We start from the raw sequence: 23410 nt of genomic DNA, 5'->3' as shown, positions 1-23410 counted from the left end.
CACATTATGAAGAACACTGTGGATTCCCTTTTTATTTCCTAAAATTGTATTTACAAGTGCGACTGATTCTTTTAAAATGTACATTCAATATAGAAAGTTTGTCATATTACATTGAACATTTCACAATTGCACTAGTCTTTCACATATATTTATAATCAGAGTCAGTATCATTCCTCATGTCTTAGCAGAAGCTCATTTGAATTGGTAAAGACCGCTATTTACCTATAAATATTAGAGTGCTTTTCGCATTCTGGGGGAAGGAAAATAACAAAAAGATTTGTGGTGGTGGAAGAAAGGTCAAACTTCAAAGAGTGAGCAGAGCAAAGTATGGCGCAGGATCATCGTGATTGGGGTAATACAGAAAGGAGACAACGAACGCACGTGTGACCACTTCAAAAAGGGGCAGACGGATGCTGACGTCTAGTCTTGCCCTGTCTCAAAGCGCTGTTCCCTATAGGGGGGGGGGGGGTCCAGAGCACTAATACACCACAGTTCTGTGAGTTCCTCCTTACAACATTTTTCAACATCTTTCAACCATACCACACTAAAACATACATTATAAAATTAGGAAAGGTTTGACTGGTCCTGTAAACAGGTGAGCGGAGGAGATTAAGTTCATCTTTGTCCAGTGATCACATGTTCAGGCCGGATACACATAAGGTACCCTCCTTCAGGACTCGTGGCTGTGATCTGTGAAGGTATGTGCTGCCAGGCAGAGCAGTGAGACCGGGCATGATGGAGAGAGGAAGGAGAAGAGAATGGAGGGAGGTAGGTCCAAATTTCCTTCTGTTCGTCTATCCCCACCACAAAAAAAAAATGGATTAAAAAATATATTCATACAAAAGTAAACTATTTGTGTCATTGGAAAAAACAAAGAAGCGGAAAAACAGAAGAAGAGGTTGACTCGATGACAAGTGTTATCATTTGCTTTAAAACAATCAAACAAAGGTTTACAACGAGTGCTGTTTGGAGGCGGGGAAGGGGAGCGACATTACGGGTTTGAGGGCAGACATTTTGGAGACAGTCTGATGGCCCCCTTTCCTCCCTCCCTCTCTCTCTCTCTTTCTCCCTCCTTCAGAGAGCTGAGCAGTCTCTCTGAGCTGCAGCCTGTGAGCCACAGGGTAGTCTGGATGCCTGAGCACTTCTCCCTCTCTGTCTGTCAGTCAGATCAGCCTGAGTCTCCAATGTCATTGTCCACAGGAGGCGGAACGCTGGGCAGCACTGTGGAGCCGGTTCCTGCTGTAAGGTAGCCTGCTACACCTGGACCTGCAGAGACAGAGAGAGAGCGGATGAGTTAAGAGAGAGACATAGTTAGGGTGGCAAAATTCCAGTAACTCTCCAAAAATTCCCAGTTGTTTCAGAAATTCAGGTTGGAAGACTCCTAGAATCAGGAGGGAATAAACAGGAAATCTGGAATCCTAAAACCTGAACCCGAGAATTTCTGGAAAGTTGCCAGAATTTTACAACGAAAGTCATACTAAAGGCCACTACGAATGTTCAATCTGGGTGACTGAGGAGGCATGATGTGATGCAAGTGAAAGTCACAACTGACTAAAGTACAACATCGTGTGATTATGCTACAGGGTTGGTTGTATGGGGAGGTGGTGCTAGAGATGGCATGGAGGTATACGAGTATATGAACTATTGCTACAGAGCATCCACGAGCATATTGTCACTTTACTTTGTTAGGGACACTGTTGGTTTCTCAAGGGCAGTGCTGGCCCATTAGTAGTTCAGAGGATTCACCCATTGATATGTGCTACAGGGACTTCATCCGTACAGTGTTTTTCCAATCCATGTCTGGAGATGGAGATGAGTGGGGGGAAAGTGGAAATTGAAAAACGGCACAAGATGGAGTGTGACGGAGCCTTCCGAGTGGCGCAGTGGTCTAAGGTACTGCATTGCAGTGCTAGCTGTGCCACTAGAGATTCTGGGTTCGAGTCCAGGCTCTGTCGCAGCCGGGAGACCCATGGGGCGGCACCCAATTGGCCCAGCATCTTCCGGGTTAGGGGAGGATTTGGCCGGCAGGGATGTCCTTGTCCCATCGCGCACTAGCGACTCCTGTGGCGGGCCAGGCGCAGTACACGTTGACACGGTCGGCAGGTGTACGGTGACATTGGTGAGGCTGGCTTCCAGGTTAAGTGGGCATTGTGTCAAGAAGCAGTGCGGCTTGGTTGGGTTTCGCAGGACGCACGGCTCTCGACCTTCACCTCTCCCGAGTCCGTACAGGAGTTGCAGCGATGGGACTAACTACCAATTGGATACCACGAAATTGGGGAGAAAAAGGGGAGAAAAAATATATAAATAAATAAAAAGATTGAGGGTGCCATGTCAACGAGTGGAGATGGAGAGTGGCATGGGAGCAAGGATAAAGTCTACCTGCGTCAGAGCAAAGAGAGAGGAGGCGCGCTGGGAGGGCCCTGCACAGGAAACTACAGCCCACTCCGCAGGGGGCTGCTGGCCGCCATGAGAGAGGGAGTGGAAACACCTGAAGAAGGAAATGTGGAGGAAGAGGAGAAAGGGAAGGAAAGGAAAGGGGGAAGAGAGGAAGAGGGAGGGTACTAAGCACAAAGTGAAGAGGCAGTGCCCACAAAATGCCCCAAGGGAAGCATAGAAGAACGAAGGATTCAGATTGAGCCCATAGAATGCCCCCTCTAAACTTACCATCTTTGTAGCGCATAACAAAATGTGTGCAGATTCCATTCCTACCTGTGAGGTACCCTGCGGTCTGGGACTCTGAGATGAATAGGTCATGTTTCTGGTCTTTGAAGGCACTCCACACAGTGGACCGAGCCAAGATTTCATTCACCTGCAACACAGTACCACTCAGACTGACACGTGTACAATACCACAGCGGATAGGATAAGATCAACTTGAATGTCCTACGGAGGAAAGTCTCTTAGACACAGTACTGATGTATATAAACACTGTACACAATACATCTCACACACAACATATACATTTCAACTACAAGCTAAAATACATCAAACAGCTGTGCTCTGTCTCAGTAGACTGCAGGTTGTTAATACAGGGCTTCAGATTGGGACAATTTAATCGCATTTTGCGACCCTTTGAGTTGGCTGTGCGAGTTACATTTTCATTTTTTTTTTTTTTTAATTGGTCACATCGATGCGAGCTGCACATTCTACATGCTCCCCTCACTCCAAAACATCCTATATTTTTTTTCTCACACTACTAAAACCGTGACTTGTTTAAAAACAACGTGCATTACCCTCAAGATTCCTGTGATAAAAGTATCTCCCGTGTCTCTGGTTCGCTGGGGCCTGCCGCTGTAATGAACGAGCCATTGCGAATGTAAGCGTCATTGGGTAATAACCTAGGCTACAACTGCACGGTTCTTCCCCAGGACACTGTATTTACTGTTCGATTAATACATGGCTACCAGCAGCGGGTATTACGTTTCCAGTTAGTGACCTAGCTAACGTGTTTTGAGTTTCCACTTGCTCAGGTGGTGACTTAGCGCCAAATAAATGTGCCTGTGATATTTTGTGCACACAAAGATGTAGTCAAATTCATCTCTATTGAAAAATATATAATTCTGAAAATTCTGGAGCCCTATTTTAACAATTAAATACAATAGCCTAAGTGCCAACCCAAAATTCATGACAACCCCTGGATTGGGTTGCACAACAAAATATATTGAAATCATGCATTCTCTGCATGAACATCCTAAAGATGAATACCGTCTCAGTAATCTATTACACCTCTTAGTATAGCATGGTGAATGACTTGCTAAGATGGTTACATCATTTTTCAATTGCGTGATGCTACAAAACAAATAAAATAAATAGGTTGAAACCAAATTATGGGCTGGTGCCACCAACTGTAAAAGGTAGTGGCACCATTGTCACCAGGTAGTGGCACCATTGTCACCAGGGGAAAATGATCGTCTGGAGCCCTGTTGATATGTTGGACGATATGTTGGACGACATATAGCCAGGGGTGCATTACCTGTTCGCCATACTGCAGACTGCGTGTCATGGACTTGAGAGCCTTGACGATCTGAGCCTTGGTGGCCGAGGGGTTGTCTAAGGTCTCCAGCCCGATCCCTTCCAGTAGCCGCAGAAGGTACGGCACCAAATCCACTCGTAGGGCCTGTGTGTGCAAGTACAAAACACATTAAAACACTAAAACGACATGGAATAACAACACGTATGAAAAGGACAGAACACCAAGTCTTTTGCTAAAGGAATTAACAGTAAGAAAACGGTGTGAGAAAATGAAACTTTATATCAGAGCTATGGGATGCATCCCAAATGGCTCTATTCCCTATAACGCACTACTATGGGCCCTGGTGAAAAGTAGTGCACTACACAGGGAATCGGGTGCCATTTGATATGTAGCCATAGAGACGAGGTACCTGAGCCACCAGGTCCGTCTGCTCTCTCTGGAACATGCGGTTGAGCGCCTCGCAGGCCAGTCCTGCCATGTCTGCCCTCATCTTCATCCCGTTCATCAGAGGACCGATGGTCTCCAGAGAGGCCATGGAGCGCACGCATTGCTGCACACACACAGAAACATGGCATTAGACTTGAATATATTTCCACGTGAGACAGAAATAAATATAACACAGATTTAGTGTCCATGGGAAGATCGTTGACCTCCTTACATTCAAACAGGACTATTGTAGACCCACTACATCAGTACATTCGCCAATTATAGCTTGCTAAACTACCATATAGTAGTCTGTTTATCTTGCCCATTATATATCATGAATTTAGGTTTGTTGTAGCCCTAGACTGAATGCACCTCATTGTCCGACAGCACGTGAATGAGGCGGATGGAGCTCTTGGGCACGGCGTTGTTCTTGTGGGTCAGTGCAGACAGGATGCGAGGCAGGTGGCCCAGGGGAGGGACCTGGTCACACAGCTGGGTCTGTGTGCTGAACAAACACACCGCCGCCGTGGTAACCGTCTCCAGGGCCTCACCCTGTTGGAAACATGCAGCGAAAGGTTCAATCAAACCAAAATGGAAATACAGGGTATTCTATGAGATGACTATTTTTTCTGCTCAGTTACAGGAAGTGTTTGTGTGTGTACGAAATGTGCTTTAATTCACTCAGTGAGATAAACTCACAGGCGCAAGGAGATGAACACGCGAGTGTACTCACATTGGGGTTGTTTTTCTCGTACAGCTCAGTAAGGGTCTCCAGGAGGGACACTAGGAACTCCCTGGGTTTGCGCAGCACCCAGCCTGGCTGAGCGATGAAGATACGCAGGAAGACTCCGCCCACCACCAGCTCACCCTGCCCCGCCCCATACGCCACCGTGAACTCCTCTGGCAGCTGCGCATACAGTCAACAGCATACCATTAACACGCCGTATATCATAAACATTAGTACAATGGGCGTCCCATGTGATTATTTTGTTGCTTCAGCATTTATCCCCGTTCACTTTAGGCCTACAATGAAATCCACAACATACAGAACAGCATTAGATTGAATGTGGATACACTTACTCTCCAGTTGACATCAGGATTATCCTTTTGCTGTTTGAAGTGCCTGCAGAGGACACGGGAGGAATATATCGTACAAAAGACACAAATCAAATATATAGCATAAATGGTGTATTTCATCATTTCACAGCTAACTGTTGTGCTGTCATTATGTCAACACTTTACAGGGCCACGAACAATTTAACAATTTGGGGCCTAACGACCACAAAGCCACAGGGGTGGGTGAGTGAGAGTGTGAAAAAAAAAAGTGGTTGCGTACTCGAGCATCATCTCACGGACGGTGGTGGAGACAGTCTCCCGGGAGCCGTCGTTCCAGATGAGCTCGGGGTTCTCGTGCGTCCCCTCGAAGATGTGCACTGCCGCCTCCGCGTTGTCCCGCATGGCGTCCATGAACACACCCGGCAGGAAACGCATCAGAGTCAGCCGCACCTGAGAGGGAGGGATGAGGCAGAGAGAGAGAGGACAGAAGAGGTGGGACAGAGAATGAGTGAGGGAGAAAAAAAAACTTCCAAAACGGCACCCTCGTTCCTATTTAGTGCACTACTTTTCCCTATTCACAAAATTGGGAATAGGGTGCCATTTGGGGCACAGTACTAAAGTAGTCTCTACAGAGGGATAAGGTCTCTCCCTATGATCCTCCACACAGGGATACTGCCTCACCTTGGGCCCCACCAGCTTGTCAGAGGTCATTTTGGAGAAGAGCTCGGCCGTCTGGGAGCGCACCTGGGGGTGGGTGGAGTTACAGAAGAGGTCCAGCAGGTAGATCAACGCACCTGGAGGAGAGAGGGGAGAGAGGGAGAAAGCGGGAAGGTTACCCATGGCAACAGACATTGACATAAGCCCATATACACAACAGAATATAATACTGTATACTCAAGAACAAACACAATTCGGTATAATACCGACCCTTAGTCATAGCTTCTTTGACTATCTTGGTGTTGGAGGTCAAGGCGTATAAAGTTTCCAGTACAAGCTGCCGGCCTGAAAGGGATGCAGAAAATCAGACAGGGGGTTTCTGAATAAAGTGTATATAGCTAGTAGAACAGACTAGTAGATGCAGTAGGTGTTCAGTGGTCTTACTGGAGGGCAGAGAGTGCAGTAGCACCAGTAGGTTGGACAGCACCAGGGACTCAGCGATGTTAGCCACACAGTCCTGGTTGGAGGTGACCGTGTTCACAACCTTATGGAGGACACAAAAACAGGTCTCAGGTCGCGGATTAAAATATACAGTGCATGTGGGATGATTGATTGGTTGATTTCGAAAAAAAGATATATCCTGTGGGCCGTCACACAAAAGTGTTCTATAACAAATTCCGTTGATAATAAAATATGAATATTCTAGTTGTGTTTTACCTCCAGAGCTAGCTGCTGTACCTTCCCAGCCCCGTGAACCCGTAACAAGGAGAACAGCAGCTTGAAATGGCCGATGCACTCCGTCTCCGAACCTGGGGGTCACAAAGAGCCAAGTCAGCAAACCGTAAAAGACCAATGAGCACTCAGTTTGTTTTCAGTTTGTTCAGCTGAGGAGAAAAGGCAACGGAGTCGGTACAAAACAAAAGGAGGAGAGGCATTTCTTAACGCTCCTAAACCAAAATGCGTGTGCTTGCTTCGGCAATCATAACAAGTCAATTTCCTGGTAGTGGAAGAAGTGGTAGTAGCAGTTTTGACTGCAGTAGTAGTAAGAGTGACTGTAGATATATCACAGAAGTAGGTTGCTGTGTACCTGGGTTGTTCTTGATGACGTTGCGGAGGGCCTCCAGGGCCATCTCGGCCCAGCGGAGCCTCTCGGCGTGCTGCTGGGACTCCACCTTGTTGCTCTGGGACATGGCCAGCAGGGTGGTGAGGTACTGGGCCTGGGAGCCCACGTAGTCCAGCAGACTGGCTGCAAACGCCTTTGGGTACTGGACCATGGAGACATGGTTATAGGCTTATAATAAAAGCTTATAACACATTTTATCTGGCGTTATGAACTAATGCTATGGATGGATATAGCCTAGAAATACATCAAATTACTAGCGTTCTATTCAATGATATTATTGTAGCTAAATACCTAGGTATTACCACATAATTACCTGCAGGTTTTCAGATATTACTGTGAGCTGCGTGAAGCAAATGGATTTACCGTGACTCAGTGCTACTTAATGACAGGACTATGACATGACAATGGCTACAATGTTGTTAGTATCGTAACTGGGAGGAGTATGATGCAAGGTCAAACGCTACGCCGAGTGTCGGAGCTCACCTCCAGAGGATAGGTAGGCTGCTCATTGTAGACCCTGACAAAGATCTCACCCACGATCAGCTCTTTACCGTGGTCACTGAACACAAACTCTGAGCCAAAGCTCTTATCGTTCTCCCCCTAGGACAGAGAGAGACACATGACTATACTAACACAGGATGCCTAATAATACACAGTCCATTTTGTTTTGTACGGTGCCTAATGAACAGCGACAACAGACATCCATGCTGAAACATATGATAGAGCCAGTCCATGTGCTCTCATCTGCTCACCCTCCTGATGTTGGCTTCCTGCTGGGCCTCCAGGAACTCCAGCAGCTCGGCCCGGGTCCCGTTGTTCCAGATAAGGTAGGGGTTCTCAGAGTTACTGTTCAGCAGCTTCAACACCTGGTAGATATGGAAACAGAAGCATGACTGAATGTGGGTGAAGAGTGGCATAGCAGAGTAATATTGTCAAGAGTGTTTTAAACTAGTGGGTCTATGAGTGTGTGTGTGTTACTGTGTCTAATCTGCATATCTACCTTTTACACTTTCCCATAATCACTAACCTCAGCCGGTACCGCCGACCCTAACCTCCTCGAAATATAGGGTGTGAGCATGGCTGCCAGGCTCTTACGAATGGTCGGGTTCTCCGGGGGTTGCCCCTCCACCCCGTTAGTCTCCACTACACCTCCCTCTCCGGTGGGTGGGGCGTAGCCCCCCAGACGGCTAAGGGCCACTAGGCTAAGCTTGGCCAGGCTGTTGGCCACCTCCTGCTGGTTGGTGTCCTGGCTGGTGGCCACGCCGCTCTCCTCCAGCGTGTAGTCGTAATTGAACAGGTGCACCAGGAGGTGCCAGAGCACGCCGGCGTGGTACAGGTGCGTCTGCAGGAAGTAATCCACAGCGAAGGAGCTGACGCACTGCACGGCCAGCGCCGCCGTCCGCGGGAGACCCTGAGAGTGTACAAGAGAAGATTGCTTTCAATTGAAGGTACGCGCTCAATTAAAAAACAATCTTTTTTTTAAAGTATAAATATGCGTCCTTTCTGCATTGGATGATACAGTGGTATCAAGGTGTATACAAAGCCAGAGATACAAGGCTGTTGTTGTATGATTAAGTAGAGATCTCACCTTCCCATAGTAGAGCACGTGACAGAGGTCCCTGATGATGTTGGGGAGCTCGATTATCTTTTCCCGGCACTCCTCAAACTGAGCCGCGACACTGTAGCACTTACACACCTGGCCGCACACCTAGGCACAGGCAACACAACCCCTTTCAACACTGTACCACTCATTTCCAGCCAGACATGTACGGCTCAGAATACAGTGCTAATAATGTGACAGATGTTTGTGGATGTGCTGTATTCTTAAAATATATGTATTTGAATACACGCCGTCCACAATCATTAAGGCGATTTGACACTATTCAGACAGGGTAGGCACTAGGATTGAACCCCGGTCCCTGGTGGGGGAATCGTAAGTGACCACAGCTCTGCACTGTGGATCTGGTGATCTTACTTGAACAGCCATGTCATCAGACTTGCTGGAAGCGGTTAAAACAGCGACACACCGGGACAGCGCGTCCAACAGAATCTGGCGGAAAAGGGGGGGGGGGGGGAATACTTTTTTAGATCATGTTATAAACATTGAAAGTATTAATGTAGGAATGTCAAATCGGGAAAAGGTGAATATTGTTGCAACAATAGTATCTGTGTCGTATTCATTAGTTCCAAAACGAAGCAAAACGTTTTTCAATTAAAAAACTAAAATAACCATTTCTTATTAGACAACTCTAAGTAGATCCCTCCCGGTTTCAGTCAGTTTACTATCGTTTGCTTCCGTTTGGTGCCTAATGAATATGATCCTGATCTCCGAATAGCCAGTAGGGTTGTTAGTTCTACCTCGATGCCACTTTCTCTGCGTAGTTCCTCAGCGTTTAGGGCAGAGCAGTTGACCGTGTGGAAGGCCAGCTCGATTGCAGCCGGGAGGAGGGGGGAAGTCTTGGAGAACAGCTGCTCATCACCCGTCTCCATGGTGATGGTCTTGATGAGCATGGGGTAGCCGGCGTACTTGTAGGGTTCCAGTTCTGTTGACAAGAGGACAACAGTTTACATTAATATTACTCTTGGAAAGTAGCAAAAGTGTCAACAGGTAAACACTACTGTTAGCTAGCAAAGAGATCTGCGGTGGCTATTGACCCAGATGCTAAGCTAACCAGCCAATGTAGGTTTGCTTATATATATACACACACCATTTCTTTGGGGGGCCGCACAGCCCTCCATGTGCTCGCCATTAGGTACCGAGATGAGATCCTCAGACCCCTTGTGAGACCATATGCTGGTGCGGTTGGCCCTGGGTTCCTTCTAATGCAAGACAATGCTAGACCTCATATGGCTGGAGTGTATCAGCAGTGTACCCACCGCCAAACCGGTCATGCTGGAGGATGTTGCAGGCAGCAGAACGTTCTTCACGGCGTCTCCAGACTCTGTCACGTCTGTCACATGTGCTCAGTGTGAACCTGCTTTCATCTGTGAAGAGCACAGTGAGCCAGTGGCGATTTTGCCAATCTTGGTGTTCCCAAGCGTCCTGCACAGTGTTGGGCTGTAAGCACAACCCCCACCCGTGGAGGTCGGGCCCTCATACCACCCTCATGGAGTCGGTTTCTGACCGTTTGAGCAGACACATGCACATTTGTGGCCTGCTGGAGGTCATTTTGCAGGGCTCTGGCAGTGCTCCTCCTGCTACTCCTTGCACAAAGGCGAAGGTAGCGGTCCTGCTGCTGGGTTGTTGCCCTCCTACGCCCTCCTCCACATCTCCTGATGTACTGGCCTGTCTCCTGGTAGCGCCTCCATGCTCTGGACACTACGCTGACAGACACAGCAAACCTTCTTGCCACAGCTCGCATTGATGTTCCATCCTGGATGAGCTGCACTACCTGAGCCACTTGTGTGAGTTGTAGACTCCGTCTCATGCTACCACTAGAGTGAAAGCACAGCCAGCATTCAAAAGTGACCAAAACATCAGCCAGGAAGCATAGGAACTGAGAAGTGGTCTGTGGTCACCACCCACAGAACCACTCCTTTATTGGGGGTGTCTTGCTAATTGCCTATAATTCTCACCTGTTGTCTATTCCATTTGCACATCCGCATGTGAAATTTATTGTCAATCAGTGTTGCTTCCTAAGTGGACAGTTTGATTTCACAGAAGTGTGATTGACTTGGAGTTACATTGTGTTGTTTAAGTGTTCCCTTTATTTTTTTGAGCAGTGTATATATATATATATATATATATATATATATATACACATATATACATATATATATATACATACATACATACACACACGTTTTTCACAATTCCTGACATTTAGTAAAAATTCCCTGTCTTAGGTCAGTTAGGATCACCACTTTATTTTAAGAATGTGAAATGTCAGAATAATAGTAGAGAGAATGATTAATTTCAGATTTGATTTCTTTCACCACATTCCCAGTGGGTCAGAAGTTTACATACACTCAATTAGTATTTGGTAGCATTGCCTTTAAATTGTTTAACTTCGGTCAAATGTTTTGGGTAGCCTTCCACAAGCTTCTCACAATAAGGTGGGTGAATTTTGACCCATTCCTCCTGACAGAGCTGGTGTAACTGAGTCAGGTTTGTAGGCCTTATTGCTCGCACACGCTTTTTCAGTTCTGCCCACAAACTTTCTATAGAATTGAGGTCAGGGCTTTGTGATGGCCACTCCAATACCTTGACTGTTGTCCTTAAGCCATTTTGCCACAACTTTGGAAGTATGCTTGGGGTCATTGTCCACATGGAAGACCCATTTGCGACCAAGCTTTAACTTCCTGACTGAGGTCTTGAGATGTTGCTTCAATCTATCCACATCATTTTCCGTCCTCATGATGCCATCTATTTTGTGAAGTGCACCAGTCCCTCCTGCAGCAAAGCACCCCCACAACATGGTGCTGCCACCCCCGTGCTTCACAGTTGGGATGGTATTCTTCAGCTTGCAAGCCCCCCACCCCTTTTTCCTCCAGACATAAAGATGGTCATTATGGCCAAACAGTTCTATTTTTGTTTCATCAGAACAGAGGACATTTCTCCAAAAAGTACGATATTTGTCCCTATGTGCAGTTGCAAACCGTAGTCTGGCTTTTTATGGCGGTTTTGGAGCAGTGGCTTCTTCCTTGCTGAGCGGCCGTTCAGGTTATGTCGATAAAGGAATTGTTTTACTGTGGATATAGATACTTTTGTACCCGTTTCCTCCAGCATCTTCACAAGGTCCTTTGCTGTTGTTCTGGGATTGATTTGCAATTTTCGCACCAAAGTACATTCATCTCTAGGAGACAGAACGCGTCTCCTTCCTGAGCGGGATGACGGCTGCGTGGTCCAATGGTGTTTATTACTTGCGTACTATTGTTTGTACAGATGAACGTGGTACCTTCAGGCGTTTGGAAATTGCTCCCGAGGATGATCCAGACTTGTGGAGGTCTACAATGTTTTGTCTGAGGTCTTGGCTGATATCTTTTGATTTTCCTTTGATGTCAAGCAAAGAAGCACTGAGTTTGAAGATAGTCCTGGAAATACAGCCACAGGTACACCTCCAATTGACTCAAATTATGTCAATTAGTCAATCAGAAGCTTCTAAAGCCATGACATAATTTTCTGGAATTTTCCAAACTGTTTAAAGGCACAGTCAACTTAGTGTATGTAAACTTTTGACCCACTGGAATTGTGATACAGTGAATTATAAGTAAAATGACTTGTGTCATGCACAAAGTAGACGTCCTAACCGACTTGGCAAAACTATAGTTTGTTAACAAGTACTTTGTGGAGTGATTGAAATACAAGTTTGAATGATTCCAACCTAAGTGTATGTAAACGTCCGACTTCAACTGTATATATAGCTCCCTACACTCTTTTTCTAGCTAATAGCAACGCTGCCGTGTCTATCACGCCTCCAAAAATGGTGCCTCTAGTGGTGTTTACAAGTAGCGATTGTGACGCACCTTCCACACGTATTCACTTTAGATGCGTATAACATGGAATACTACAGACAGTGGAGAGAGTATTAGAGTGTCAGACCTTGTTTGTGTCTGTTGAAGAGGATGCTCTGGGCTTTGAGGATGAGGATGATGTTCTCGGGGTCGGGGCCGTCGATGATGCGGGACGACTTGGTGCACAGGAATTCATAGGCCTTGTTGACTTTCTCAAACATATCCTGAACACACAAAGACAGTTTATTAACACCTCCCCCCTCTGAACAATGACAGTAATGCTCCAAGACAGGAGTGGAAAAACTTGTCTGTGTCCCAAATGGCACCTGATTCCTTATATAGTGGAGCAATGGTGCGGTACACATACCCTGCCCTCTGGGTTCTTGTCCGGGTGGTACTTCTGGGCCAGTCTGAAGTAGGCCTTCCTGATCTTACTCTCCTCGTGTCTGTGGAGATACCAAAAATCAAACACACTCCATATAGAGAGTACTGATAGACATCTTGGAGAGGGAGAAGCTTCTTCTTTATGCATGCAAGGCCACTTACTGTCCCTGTCCCTTGGGAAGGTTGAGGACTTCGTAGGCGTCGTCCACAGACATAGAGGGAGGCTTCTTCTCCACCTCCCTCTTCCAGGCCTCCAGGGTGTCCTTCAGCAGCTTCACCTGCAGGGGGGGGCAGACGACGACACAGAGCACGATTAACAGTCTCCATCTCGCTCATACACTGACACCTTCTCACAAGTCTCACACAGTCAATCACTACACAGAACATACGGGCTCTCGGATGGGCCAGTTGGGGAAGCGGTTGGCGTCACACAGGTGGCGGAGGTAGTAGATGTTACAGAAGAGCTCGTTCTCCAGCTGGGGGAAGCTGACTACAGGGATGGGGCAGTACTGGTAGAGGGCTCGTGTGTTGCTGTACAGCCGTGGGCTGAAGTCAGCCAGGTGGGTCGCAATTTTCTCAATCATCATCCGCCTGGAGGGGGGCAAGGGGGATGAGACGTCAGACACAAACCAACACACAAGAGGTGGATGTCGACAAACGGATAGAAAAACCTTGGTCAAAACTATTTGTTAGACCTCTCCCCAGACAGACAGCAAGCTTGTGTCTACCTCATCTCGCTGCTCCAGATGGCCTCTGGCGTGTCAAACTCTCCCAAGAAGATCTCGGAGAAGCGTTCTGCCTCGTAGTTCTCCAGGTAACACACCATGGCCTCAGGCATCACCGGCCCCAGCACACTGCGCTGGACGATGTCTGTACCTTTGGCCTCCTCTGACTTGAAGGCCTGCTTCAGGTGACAGTACTTCAGGAACCTACAGGCAAAACACAAGACGTGACAGAGTCCAAAACGCACAACATAAAAGACCTATCTGAAGAGCACAGTGTGTGTGTGTGTGTGGGTGTGTGACATGCGTGTCCGTGTGCATCTCTCCAGCAGTCGGACCTGGCCACTGGCAGCACGTTGGAGCCGGTGTACATCATAATGAAGAAGAAGATGCCGGTGAGGTAGAGGCGCTGCAGGTTGGGGTTGTCCTGCATCACCAGGTACAGCACGTTGGCCACCTTCTCCACCAGGATGGGGTCAAAGGTCAGCAGCAGCTGATTGGAGAAGGGAACAGAACATGAGACATTTGATCAAACATTTCATTTAATAAAAATAAAAACCTCCATCTCACTTTTAATGTTGAGTCCAAGAATTGAACATATCTTATTTCACCAACGTTTTAGTCTCAAACAACCTTTAGATTATTTTATATGTAGGAAAATGAAAAGAATAGGAAATAGTACACATTTTCTGTATTTAACCTTTATTTAACCAGTTAGTCCCACTGAGGTAGGAAGGATATACCTAATAATAGGCTGGTTCTGCTCACCTGGACAATGTGAGGGAGGCAGGTGTTATCGCTGACCATTCTCTTGATCTTGGGTAAGGGACGAATAATGGCATTGTCCTGGTCCCTGGGGAAAGATAGACACATTGTCACATTTTTAAACTGTGTGACGGCAAAAGAGCGAGAAATAGGGGGAGAAAGGTCCGAGCAAGAGAGGAGACGGTAGGAAAAAATAAATAATAATATATTTTTGTTTAATGAGTCAGAACCAAAGATCTTCTCCCTACCTGCTGGGATAGTAGGAGCACATGGTGATGAGCATGTTGAGGATGAGCGTGGCCAGGTCCGTCTCGTTCATCACCGCCTGCCCGCTGGCCAGCAGGCACCACTTGAGCTGCGGGATGGCCTGCAGGGGGCGCCAGCCGTCCATGCCCTGGGCCCAGCACCTCGTCTTGGCCGTCAGCACTCCATTGCTCCAGAACTCCTGCATCTGATGTGGGAAATGTGGACGTGTTCAGTCATCAAGATATCATGCTTAGAAATAGTTCACCGATGTTGCAAAATGTACGTTGTCTTGGATACCCAAAAATATCTAAGCAATGGCACTGGACCCAGAGAAACTCTACCTATGGGGGTAGAGCTTAGCATCTGTGTTGGTTTTGTATTCAGAAGAAACGTACCTCTTCAAAGCTGAAGGGGCCCCTCCTCTCTTTGTCTGCGTTCCCAAAGTACCACTCCTTCTCGCTCTCCCTCTTCATGTCGGCCCCGGCCTCGATCACGTTGCTCTGACAGACACAAATACGCACGTTATTAACATGAAACCAGACAGACTGGCCTGTAATAGAAGTCTATTTGACTTCCGACAGCTATACGCTTCCATGGTCTGCAACTGTCTCAAAACATACGTTAGATACGTGATGAGAAGCACATGCTACAATTTGGATGGTTCAGACAGGGAAGTTGTGAAGACCTACCTGTAGTGGGACGGTGGCTCGGCTGGTGTGTAGGTGGGCCAGAGTGAGCAGGTCCACTAGGATGCGGACTCCATTGGAGTCCATCAACTCCTTCACATTTTTCTTGTTGAGGATGAGTTTGTTAAGGAATAGGATTAGTCTGTCTCTTTCCAGTTTGTCTGTAGCCTGTAAATGCAGAGGGGGAGAGAGACTTTACACCATTACAAAACTGTCCCAACGGATCTCTCACTAGTTTGTGTGTGTGTGTGTGTGTGTGCCACAGCACTGACCCGGTCCAGCATGCCAACGATGTACTTGGTGTCGGTAAAGGGGCCAATCTCCTCGCAGCACTTCCCATAGACGACGGTGAGAGCCTGCAGGCACAGGCACTTCATGGAGACTTTGGGGGTGAGCAGGAAACGGTGATAGAGCTCATTGAAGAACTCGTACCTGAGCGGGAGAAAGAGAGAGACAGAAAGACAGAGGGATATTGCAATTTGAACATTTGACTTTATTCTCTTCGTTTTGATTTAAGAGCAATATTGTCATTAGATGGGTTAAACATGGTCGATTGTGTTGTAGGTAGCTGATGTCTTACGATCTCTTGATGGCCCCAGACTCATCCGTCTCATCCTCTTCCAGCAGCAGGCGCAGGTAATAGTCACCGATCTTAATCTCATCCGAAAGACACTCGTACCTCACCTGCAACACACACGCAAACAACCCCCCCCCCCCCCACACACGTCAGCTACCAATCCACATGACCAAAATATAAATATGGTCATAATTTGTTTTGACCCCTGACCTCAAACTCCTGGTGGTTCCAGGAGATGACGCTAGCGTTGCCCAGCTCGCGGTCCACGCCAAAGGCCCTCATCTCTCCCTCCAGAGCGTCCCGCAGTTCCTCCCGTGTCTTCAGGTTCCAGATGAGGTTGGACCGCGCGTGATCCAACTGGAACCTAGGACACAGGAGAACCAGAGATTGAGAGACGGGACAACTGATCCAAAATCTAAATATTCACTTTTAATGCATGAATTCATTTGATCATTTAAAGTAGGAGGCTGCTCCAGCCGGAGAAACATTACAAACATAAAAAATAAAGGATAAAAAACAAAGTCTATAATAGTAAGAGAGAGTTCGGCGGCCATTTTGTGAGCAAGTGACCAATGTACCTGTAGTAGAAGAGCTCCCAGTTGGCTTCGATCTTGATCCTCTGTCTCCTCTTCCTCAGAATGACAGGTTTTTGGTTGGGGTTCTGTAGTAGAGCCAAGAACAACTTCAGTCACCACTACACCTCTCCAATGGTCAACTCCGCGTTGTTGGACAACTGGTCTACATGAGTGGACGACCACAGCTAAGATGATTTATGACCCCCCCCCCACTAATACCAGCATTCACAATAGCCTGAGCGCCTGTCAGTTTATGCTATCAGGCCAATTCCCTGTCAATCACGGTCATTGCCGAATTGTCATCTTTGGCTTGACAATGACAGTAATGGAGATAGCAAGGGCACACACATATATTGATCTTGACAACGTTCAAGGTACAACACACAGTCACAACACAGGTGATTGATGAAAACAAATACAAGGAAAGGTATGGTATGTATTGAATGGCATGTATTTTATCTATCACCTTTGTAAACCCCACAATGTTACAAAATGATTTTTTCAGTGTTAATTAATGAATTCAAAACATTTAATGTCACTGACCACCAGGTGAGAAATACTGTCATGATAAACACCAACAAAAACACACAACCTTTGACATAAACAGTGACAAAAATCCAACTACAGAGATGGGATCCCACAACATAACATGCTACATGAGCTCTAAAACTGACAGGTAAGTGTGGGAGGGGTCAAAAAGGAGGAAGAGGGGTTCCCATTGGTCAGTTCTACTTACCAGGTTATTTCTGTCCTGCTGCATTTGATTGACAGCAGAGAACCCCAACAGACAAGAGGGACAGGGTGGGGCAAGAGACAACACAGAGATTATTGGTCCTCAGTCGGATGAAACAGAGATACTTCTCATTGAAGTTAGGTCAAAGGCAATCTGACGATCAAAATCTTTATCGCCAAAAACAGTACGACAGCCTCCAGTCCAGATTCGCCCACCGTATGCGATGACAGTGGATCTATTTCAAAAACGTTTTTACTGTATCAAATTAACATTAACTGAAAGGAAAATCACAACCGATGTGGTAGCGATTTTAGAATGTGTGAGGTGATTGGTTGGCAGATAAAAGAAAGTTCAATTAAAGGATTTGATTTGAGCTGGACTCACCTACACTCACTCAGCCCTCTAACAATAGTCTCATTCAGAATCCGCACTAACAAGTTTCTGTTTATCTTGGTACTTAGACAAACCTAGCGTGATGAGACAAAAACCCAGTGACGGCCACAAAGTATAGGTGAACTTCAGTTTGTGGCAGCGTTGTGGCCCAGTTGATTTAAAAGGAGATTTGACTAAAGTTGTGCGCTAAAGCAGAGAGGCAGCTGTAGGCCCCGTAGAAGAGAGGAGAAGGCAGAGAGGCAGCAGTAGGCCCCATAGAAGAGAGGAGAAGGCAGAGAGGCAGCTGTAGGCCCCGTAGAAGAGAGGAGAAGGCAGAGAAGCAGCAGTAGGCCTCGTAGAAGAGAGGAGAAGAAAGCAGAGGCAGCTGTAGGCCCCGTAGAAGAGGGCAGAGAGGCAGCTGTAGGCCCCGTAGAAGAGGGCAGAGAGGCAGCTGTAGGCCCCATAGAAGAGAGGAGAAGAGGGCAGAGAGAGAGTGTTTACTGTTAATAAACAGACCCGGTCAAATGGTCGGTTTAAAGGGCAAACTTTAGTCCTTTAAACAAGACATCTCGCATTCACCGTCTTTGCGACACACTGTAAATGCTTGCGTTTCATTCCATCACCATATTGCACAGAAGTTTACTCAGTGGCATCATTCATACACTCTCTAAGTAGAAGTCATAACAGCACCAAAGAGTTTTTACATCAACATCCCAGCAATACTACACTTCACCAAGATCTCGCTGACGCAGACAAATGAGGGCAGACGCACACACAAAGCAAGCAGAGCATATCTGCTCAGCAGTGTCCAAAACAACAAAGAAGATGATTTGTTAGAATGTGGTTCAGAACACACTGGTTCCCAGAGTGTCTCTCCCATGGCAAAGTTGCTGGGTGATAGCAATGCTAGCCATGCTAACTGGTACTAAAGTAACTGGACCAGTCCAGCAGACGGCTATGGAAGCAGTAGAGCCTGCAATACCGCTCAGCGCCAGCAGGAGGAGCAAGAGCCAGAGGAGTCTGAATGAGGGCATTGCCATTAGTGCTACTGGCCCAGAATGAAGCCCCTGAATGGGGGGAGAAAAGCGAGCAGTGAGTCCCTCCTCACCTCCTTCTGGGCGATACCCATTTTGTCCCTCCAGTGCATTAGCACGATGTCGGCCTTCTCCTTGGCAAACTTCTCCACCTCTTTGGCTGCCTTTCCCGCCACCCGCTGCCAGTCGGGCACCTTTTGCTGACCAAATTGGTCCTGTAAGGATGAGACACAAAAAGGCCGGTGAGTAAAAGTTTTAAAAAACATCCAAGCATACATTAATGTCTGAAGGTACCACAACAGTGTACGGAGCTGGTAAAGGGGAACGTCGCTATTGTCTCCGCTGCAGGTTACCGTGGCGATTTTGACATTGTCCCGGATGTGCATCCTGTCCACGTCTTTCTCCGGGACGGCATCAGGGCTGTCCAGGTACGCCAGCAGCCCCGTCGGCTGACGGGAGAGAGATGGAGAAACAAAGAGAGAGAGATTGTACACTATCAAATCCCCTGCCTCTTAACCATTTGGATGGTACACAAGTGAATTGCCTGAACACTCGGGCCAGGACGATAGCAGTATCGCTATACTCCTTACCATCGTGGCGAGGAAACCAAACACAAAGCAGATTTATGTTGGAAACAAACATTATGTTGTCATCCAGTCACATGCATTTATTTCCCAAGCTAGAGCACACAATATTTTACATACAGCAGGTTCTTAAAGGACCAAAGAGTTCGGTCTGCTTTGTGTTTTCATTTGCGCCACTGTCAAAAAGATTGCTCCATTGGTATCGTCACAGCCCTACTGAACAGCTGTCGGGAGCCTAACCAGTATTCTCTTGAGGAGGCTCATGGCGATGGGGTTCTCTGCTGTCCACAAGCCCACCAGGTGACGACTCAGCTGCCTGTGGGAGGAACAGTTTAAAAACCATGAGTGAATTTGTCAGAATCCTAAACTTGGAATAGGGATAAGTAATGTGGACGTTTGAGTAAATCACGCATGGACGTTATGGGAGGCTTGCGTAAAACGATTTGAACCCTTAAGTCCTTTACCTGTTGGTGAGCATCCTCTGGTCTGAGCTGATGGTGAACATGGAGGTGTGCAGGTGTCTGGGCAGGGCTCCCTCACTCAGAGCCAGTTCCTGCATCTTAGTGGCTATCTCCTTATCCCCCTCCTAATAAACAAAACAGTCATTTATTGTTGATCATCGCCAATATAATCACAATAATTATCCTGTTTGTCATCATATTAAGACCTGCTACCCCCCCCCCCCGAACTCACCTCAATGATGGCCTTCATCACCAGGCCCGCTCCCTTCACAATGGCCATAGAGGGGTGCTGGAAAACAACAACAACTCACTGAGACAATGTTAAATGAATCCCATCAAAACAGATCGTCACACATACCTTATACTGTATACAGAGCATGTCAGACAAAAACTGTTTGACAACGCTATTTCTTTTCAAATTGTTCTCCATCTTTTAGTTTAACCCAACATCACCATTTACTTAAGTGTTTTTCTTCCTTCCTTGTAGTGAAAAGTATAATTTTTTTTTAAACATTCCCATTTCTCTTATTCTTAGCCTGGAACCCAAACTGAAACAGAGCATAACAGTTATGGATTCCAGACTATCTTTCTCTCGCCCCACCTAGCTACCTGGAAGAGTTTGAAGAGGGTGCGTCCGTTGGAGGCCACCATCTCCAGCAGCATGTCAAACTGCTGTCCCTCGCTGGTCTCGCTGTAGGGGGCGCACAGGGCAAAGGTCAGGAAGTCCAGCAGCGAGCTGATCACCAGCGCCCCCGTGCCGTGGTCCTGCAGGGAGAGAGGGAGGATATAGAAGAAGAAGAAAAAAATTGTGAAGGAGACTGTTGTTAAAGAAACAAGATGGCTTCCTTTGGTTTCGCTCCCAGGTTTCAGCACCAATATCAAAAGGTTAGAAAAAAATCTGAGGCTGAAACACGTACCACGTTGCTGACGAACTTCTCCAGAAGGTTCTCCAGGAACTTCTTGGAGGACATCAGGGAGGCCTTGTTCAGTTGCTCCTGTCGCAGGTCATAGTCATCGTGCATCGGCTGGAAGGATGCAGATAATTGCAATTTAGAAAAATGTAAATAGAAATTGTGCATTACCAACGGCAGTCATGTTCTCTGTAGTGTCATGGCGTAAACACCAGAAGTGTGTGTTAGATGGTCTGTGTGTGTGTGAACTTTTTGCTCAGGGGAATGCAAATAGTACTTACACACATAAGAGCACAGAGCATGTCTATGGCGGCATGTGTCACTCCGTTGTTGTTCCTCTTCAGAGCTTTCACCGTCTTCACCCCCAACTTCTCCCGGAACCTGCAACACACACACACAGATTAAACTAGACAAAGACTCATTCACTTCATTGACATGATATGACATGATATGATATGGAGACAAGGGGGCGGCTCATTGAGACTGGAAATTTTAAAAACGCAGACAGACATTTTTAATGACATCTCTGGTCTACAAATATCATTTTAAAAGGGTCTGGGGGGGTTCATTCTCAACTATACAGGAACAAAGAATGGAAATCCTCTCATACATCTCAGTGACCCCAGAGAAGACACAGACAGCGTCCTGGATACATGAGAGACAGATCGAGAGAGAGACAGAAAGAGAGGCACACACACACACGCAGACAGAGGCGGAGAAGAGAGATGGACGTCACCTCTTTTGATCTCCCGGTGTGCGACACATGAAAGGAGTAGTAGTAGAGAGATTAAAGGAGAACAGACAGACTGAGACAAACGAACAATCTGAGCCAGACAGACAGACGCAGTCAATCTTAGACAGTAGGCAGGCAGACAGAGCTAGAGAGCGCATAGACAGACCGAGGGCATACAGACAGGGAGGACAGGTAGGACATGGAAATTAGACAGAGAGGGCAGACTGAGATGTATGGATTCATATTTACGTTCCATCTGTGAATCCAGACCCTTGACCAGACCTTGGAATGACAGAGTACGTCTGTTACCTACACACTTACCACCACACTACTACACAATACTGCATAGCAACAACTATCAGTTGGAGAGGGGGGTGGAGGGAGGAGCGGTAGGACTGGGAGAACATAGCAGAGGAGGTGAAAAGCACAAATAGTCAGAGCTTTGAAGGGAGAGAGGGTAGTGAAGGGAGAGAGGGAATTCAGGAAGAAGGGGCAGCAGTGTGTGTGTGTGTGTGTGTGTGTGTGTGTGTGTGTGTGTCGAGGCCTTACTTGGGAAGCTGTGTGAATGCCTGGAAGCCGGCCTTGGAGGCCACTAGGCGTCGCAGTGCCTGGAAGTGGCTCTCCAGCTCGGCGTTGGGGCCTGGCAGCTCACACTCCTGTGACAGCAGGGCCAAGACAGCATTGCTTATCAGCTTCTCCTTGTTCTCCGAAAACAGACCCTGAGAGACCGGAAGAGGAGAGGAATGTTAAAGATAGCATAACACACACACACACACAGTCGTTTGGTAGGTTTGAACACACTTACATCTTGGGTGACGGCGTGCAGCACACCACTGTAAGATACGTTAGCGTTGAATCTGAACACCGCGTCTGCAAAGTTTCCATCTGAGGGAGACAAGACAGGGACTCATGGTCAAACCCACAGTGCTTTAGACATACAATATTAAACTGGCCATTACAGGTCACTGATAAAAAAATCTGGGTTGTATGCATTAGGGCACACCGTAGAAAAACGTTTCTTATTGGACAAATTCAAATAGTCCCTCCCTGTTGCATTCTGTTTGCTTCCGTTTGGTGCTTAATGAATACACCCGTGAAAGGTGTTACTCACTAGGGGGTGTTGCCAGAAATTTGAGGTGCAGGCTCTCCACTTCCTCATCCACAGGCATGCTCAGTAGGCCCCAGCGCTGGCCCCGCTGGGTGGGGGCCATCTTCACACACACGTCCCTGTTACCCGACGCACGCACCCCGTCCAGCAGGCTGGCCATCAGGGAGTCCCTAAACACACACACACGTCAGAGTCCGATCAATAAGATGGAGAGGCTAGGGATACAGATATGACCCACAAATACACACATTTTCAAACAAGAGAGATGTGGGATGGGTTAAATACAACACATATGAACAAATGAAGAACAGCAGAGCGTAGACTGAGCCATAGATTTGGTGAAAAAAAGAAAAAGTGTGGAAGGAAACCGTAGAGGGAAAATATGGCATTCATGATACTGCATGTGTACAATAAGAGCTGTGTGTTTCACTGTACCTGTCTGTGGAGCAGTACTTCCTGATCTGGCCTCTGATGAACTCTATGGTGAACACCTGGGGGTTCTCCGCATCGCAGATGAGAGCAAACACCTGCAGATACACGCAGCATTTCCCCCAGATGACAATTGAAAAAAACGGAGCTTCAGTAAAATTTATATGAAATAGACAAACGTGGCATTTAACAGAGCATTTAACAGAGCCTGAGGCAGAGGCCGGGCCATAGAAATAGAATGGATAGGACAGCTCTGAAATCAATCAAATGTATTTACATAGCCCTTCTTACATCAGCTGATGTCCCAGAGTGCTGTACAGAAACCCAGCCTCAAACCCCAAACAGCAAGCACCACAGGTGTAGAAGCACTATAACACGTCATGGAAAATTCATCTACCAATT

At 47.0% G+C, this 23410-nt stretch overlaps 1 protein-coding gene across 5 annotated transcripts in view; it reads right to left on the bottom strand.

Annotated features, from left to right (window-relative positions):
- Positions 1–4: 4 nt before the first annotated feature.
- LOC115130332 (dnaJ homolog subfamily C member 13-like) overlaps positions 5–23410 on the bottom strand; it is a 48817-nt gene continuing 25411 nt past the window's right edge. For 2 of the 5 annotated variants that reach the window (XM_065019492.1, XM_029661367.2), the window contains exons 9-55: positions 23015–23106; positions 22583–22749; positions 22277–22356; positions 22021–22190; positions 21721–21753; positions 21020–21119; positions 20745–20852; positions 20437–20592; positions 20060–20116; positions 19831–19952; positions 19607–19682; positions 19136–19231; positions 18857–18997; positions 17380–17397; positions 16647–16729; positions 16279–16432; positions 16072–16175; positions 15764–15923; positions 15495–15659; positions 15201–15305; positions 14808–15010; positions 14563–14647; positions 14133–14287; positions 13801–14001; positions 13462–13663; positions 13235–13350; positions 13056–13134; positions 12777–12912; positions 9593–9777; positions 9210–9284; positions 8823–8942; positions 8262–8645; positions 7987–8100; positions 7718–7834; positions 7199–7376; positions 6829–6920; positions 6556–6655; positions 6382–6456; positions 6136–6248; positions 5735–5904; positions 5479–5521; positions 5132–5305; positions 4771–4950; positions 4382–4522; positions 3973–4116; positions 2710–2809; positions 5–1266 (exon numbers count right to left, since the gene is read on the bottom strand). In XM_065019492.1, coding sequence (XP_064875564.1) covers positions 1169–1266; positions 2710–2809; positions 3973–4116; positions 4382–4522; positions 4771–4950; positions 5132–5305; positions 5479–5521; positions 5735–5904; positions 6136–6248; positions 6382–6456; positions 6556–6655; positions 6829–6920; positions 7199–7376; positions 7718–7834; positions 7987–8100; positions 8262–8645; positions 8823–8942; positions 9210–9284; positions 9593–9777; positions 12777–12912; positions 13056–13134; positions 13235–13350; positions 13462–13663; positions 13801–14001; positions 14133–14287; positions 14563–14647; positions 14808–15010; positions 15201–15305; positions 15495–15659; positions 15764–15923; positions 16072–16175; positions 16279–16432; positions 16647–16729; positions 17380–17397; positions 18857–18997; positions 19136–19231; positions 19607–19682; positions 19831–19952; positions 20060–20116; positions 20437–20592; positions 20745–20852; positions 21020–21119; positions 21721–21753; positions 22021–22190; positions 22277–22356; positions 22583–22749; positions 23015–23106 — 5967 coding nt within the window. In that variant the 3' untranslated portion in view covers positions 5–1168. The remainder of the gene's footprint in view (positions 1267–2709; positions 2810–3972; positions 4117–4381; positions 4523–4770; positions 4951–5131; positions 5306–5478; positions 5522–5734; positions 5905–6135; positions 6249–6381; positions 6457–6555; positions 6656–6828; positions 6921–7198; positions 7377–7717; positions 7835–7986; positions 8101–8261; positions 8646–8822; positions 8943–9209; positions 9285–9592; positions 9778–12776; positions 12913–13055; positions 13135–13234; positions 13351–13461; positions 13664–13800; positions 14002–14132; positions 14288–14562; positions 14648–14807; positions 15011–15200; positions 15306–15494; positions 15660–15763; positions 15924–16071; positions 16176–16278; positions 16433–16646; positions 16730–17379; positions 17398–18856; positions 18998–19135; positions 19232–19606; positions 19683–19830; positions 19953–20059; positions 20117–20436; positions 20593–20744; positions 20853–21019; positions 21120–21720; positions 21754–22020; positions 22191–22276; positions 22357–22582; positions 22750–23014; positions 23107–23410) is intronic. The other 3 variants (XM_065019491.1, XM_029661368.2, XM_029661370.2) reach the window with 3 other exon arrangements.

Source organism: Oncorhynchus nerka, linkage group LG6, assembly GCF_034236695.1.
Source record: "Oncorhynchus nerka isolate Pitt River linkage group LG6, Oner_Uvic_2.0, whole genome shotgun sequence".
In the NCBI taxonomy this organism is placed as follows: Eukaryota; Metazoa; Chordata; class Actinopteri; order Salmoniformes; family Salmonidae; genus Oncorhynchus; species Oncorhynchus nerka.
Note: the sequence above shows the minus strand (reverse complement) of the source record. Positions and strands in the feature narration are given on the sequence as shown.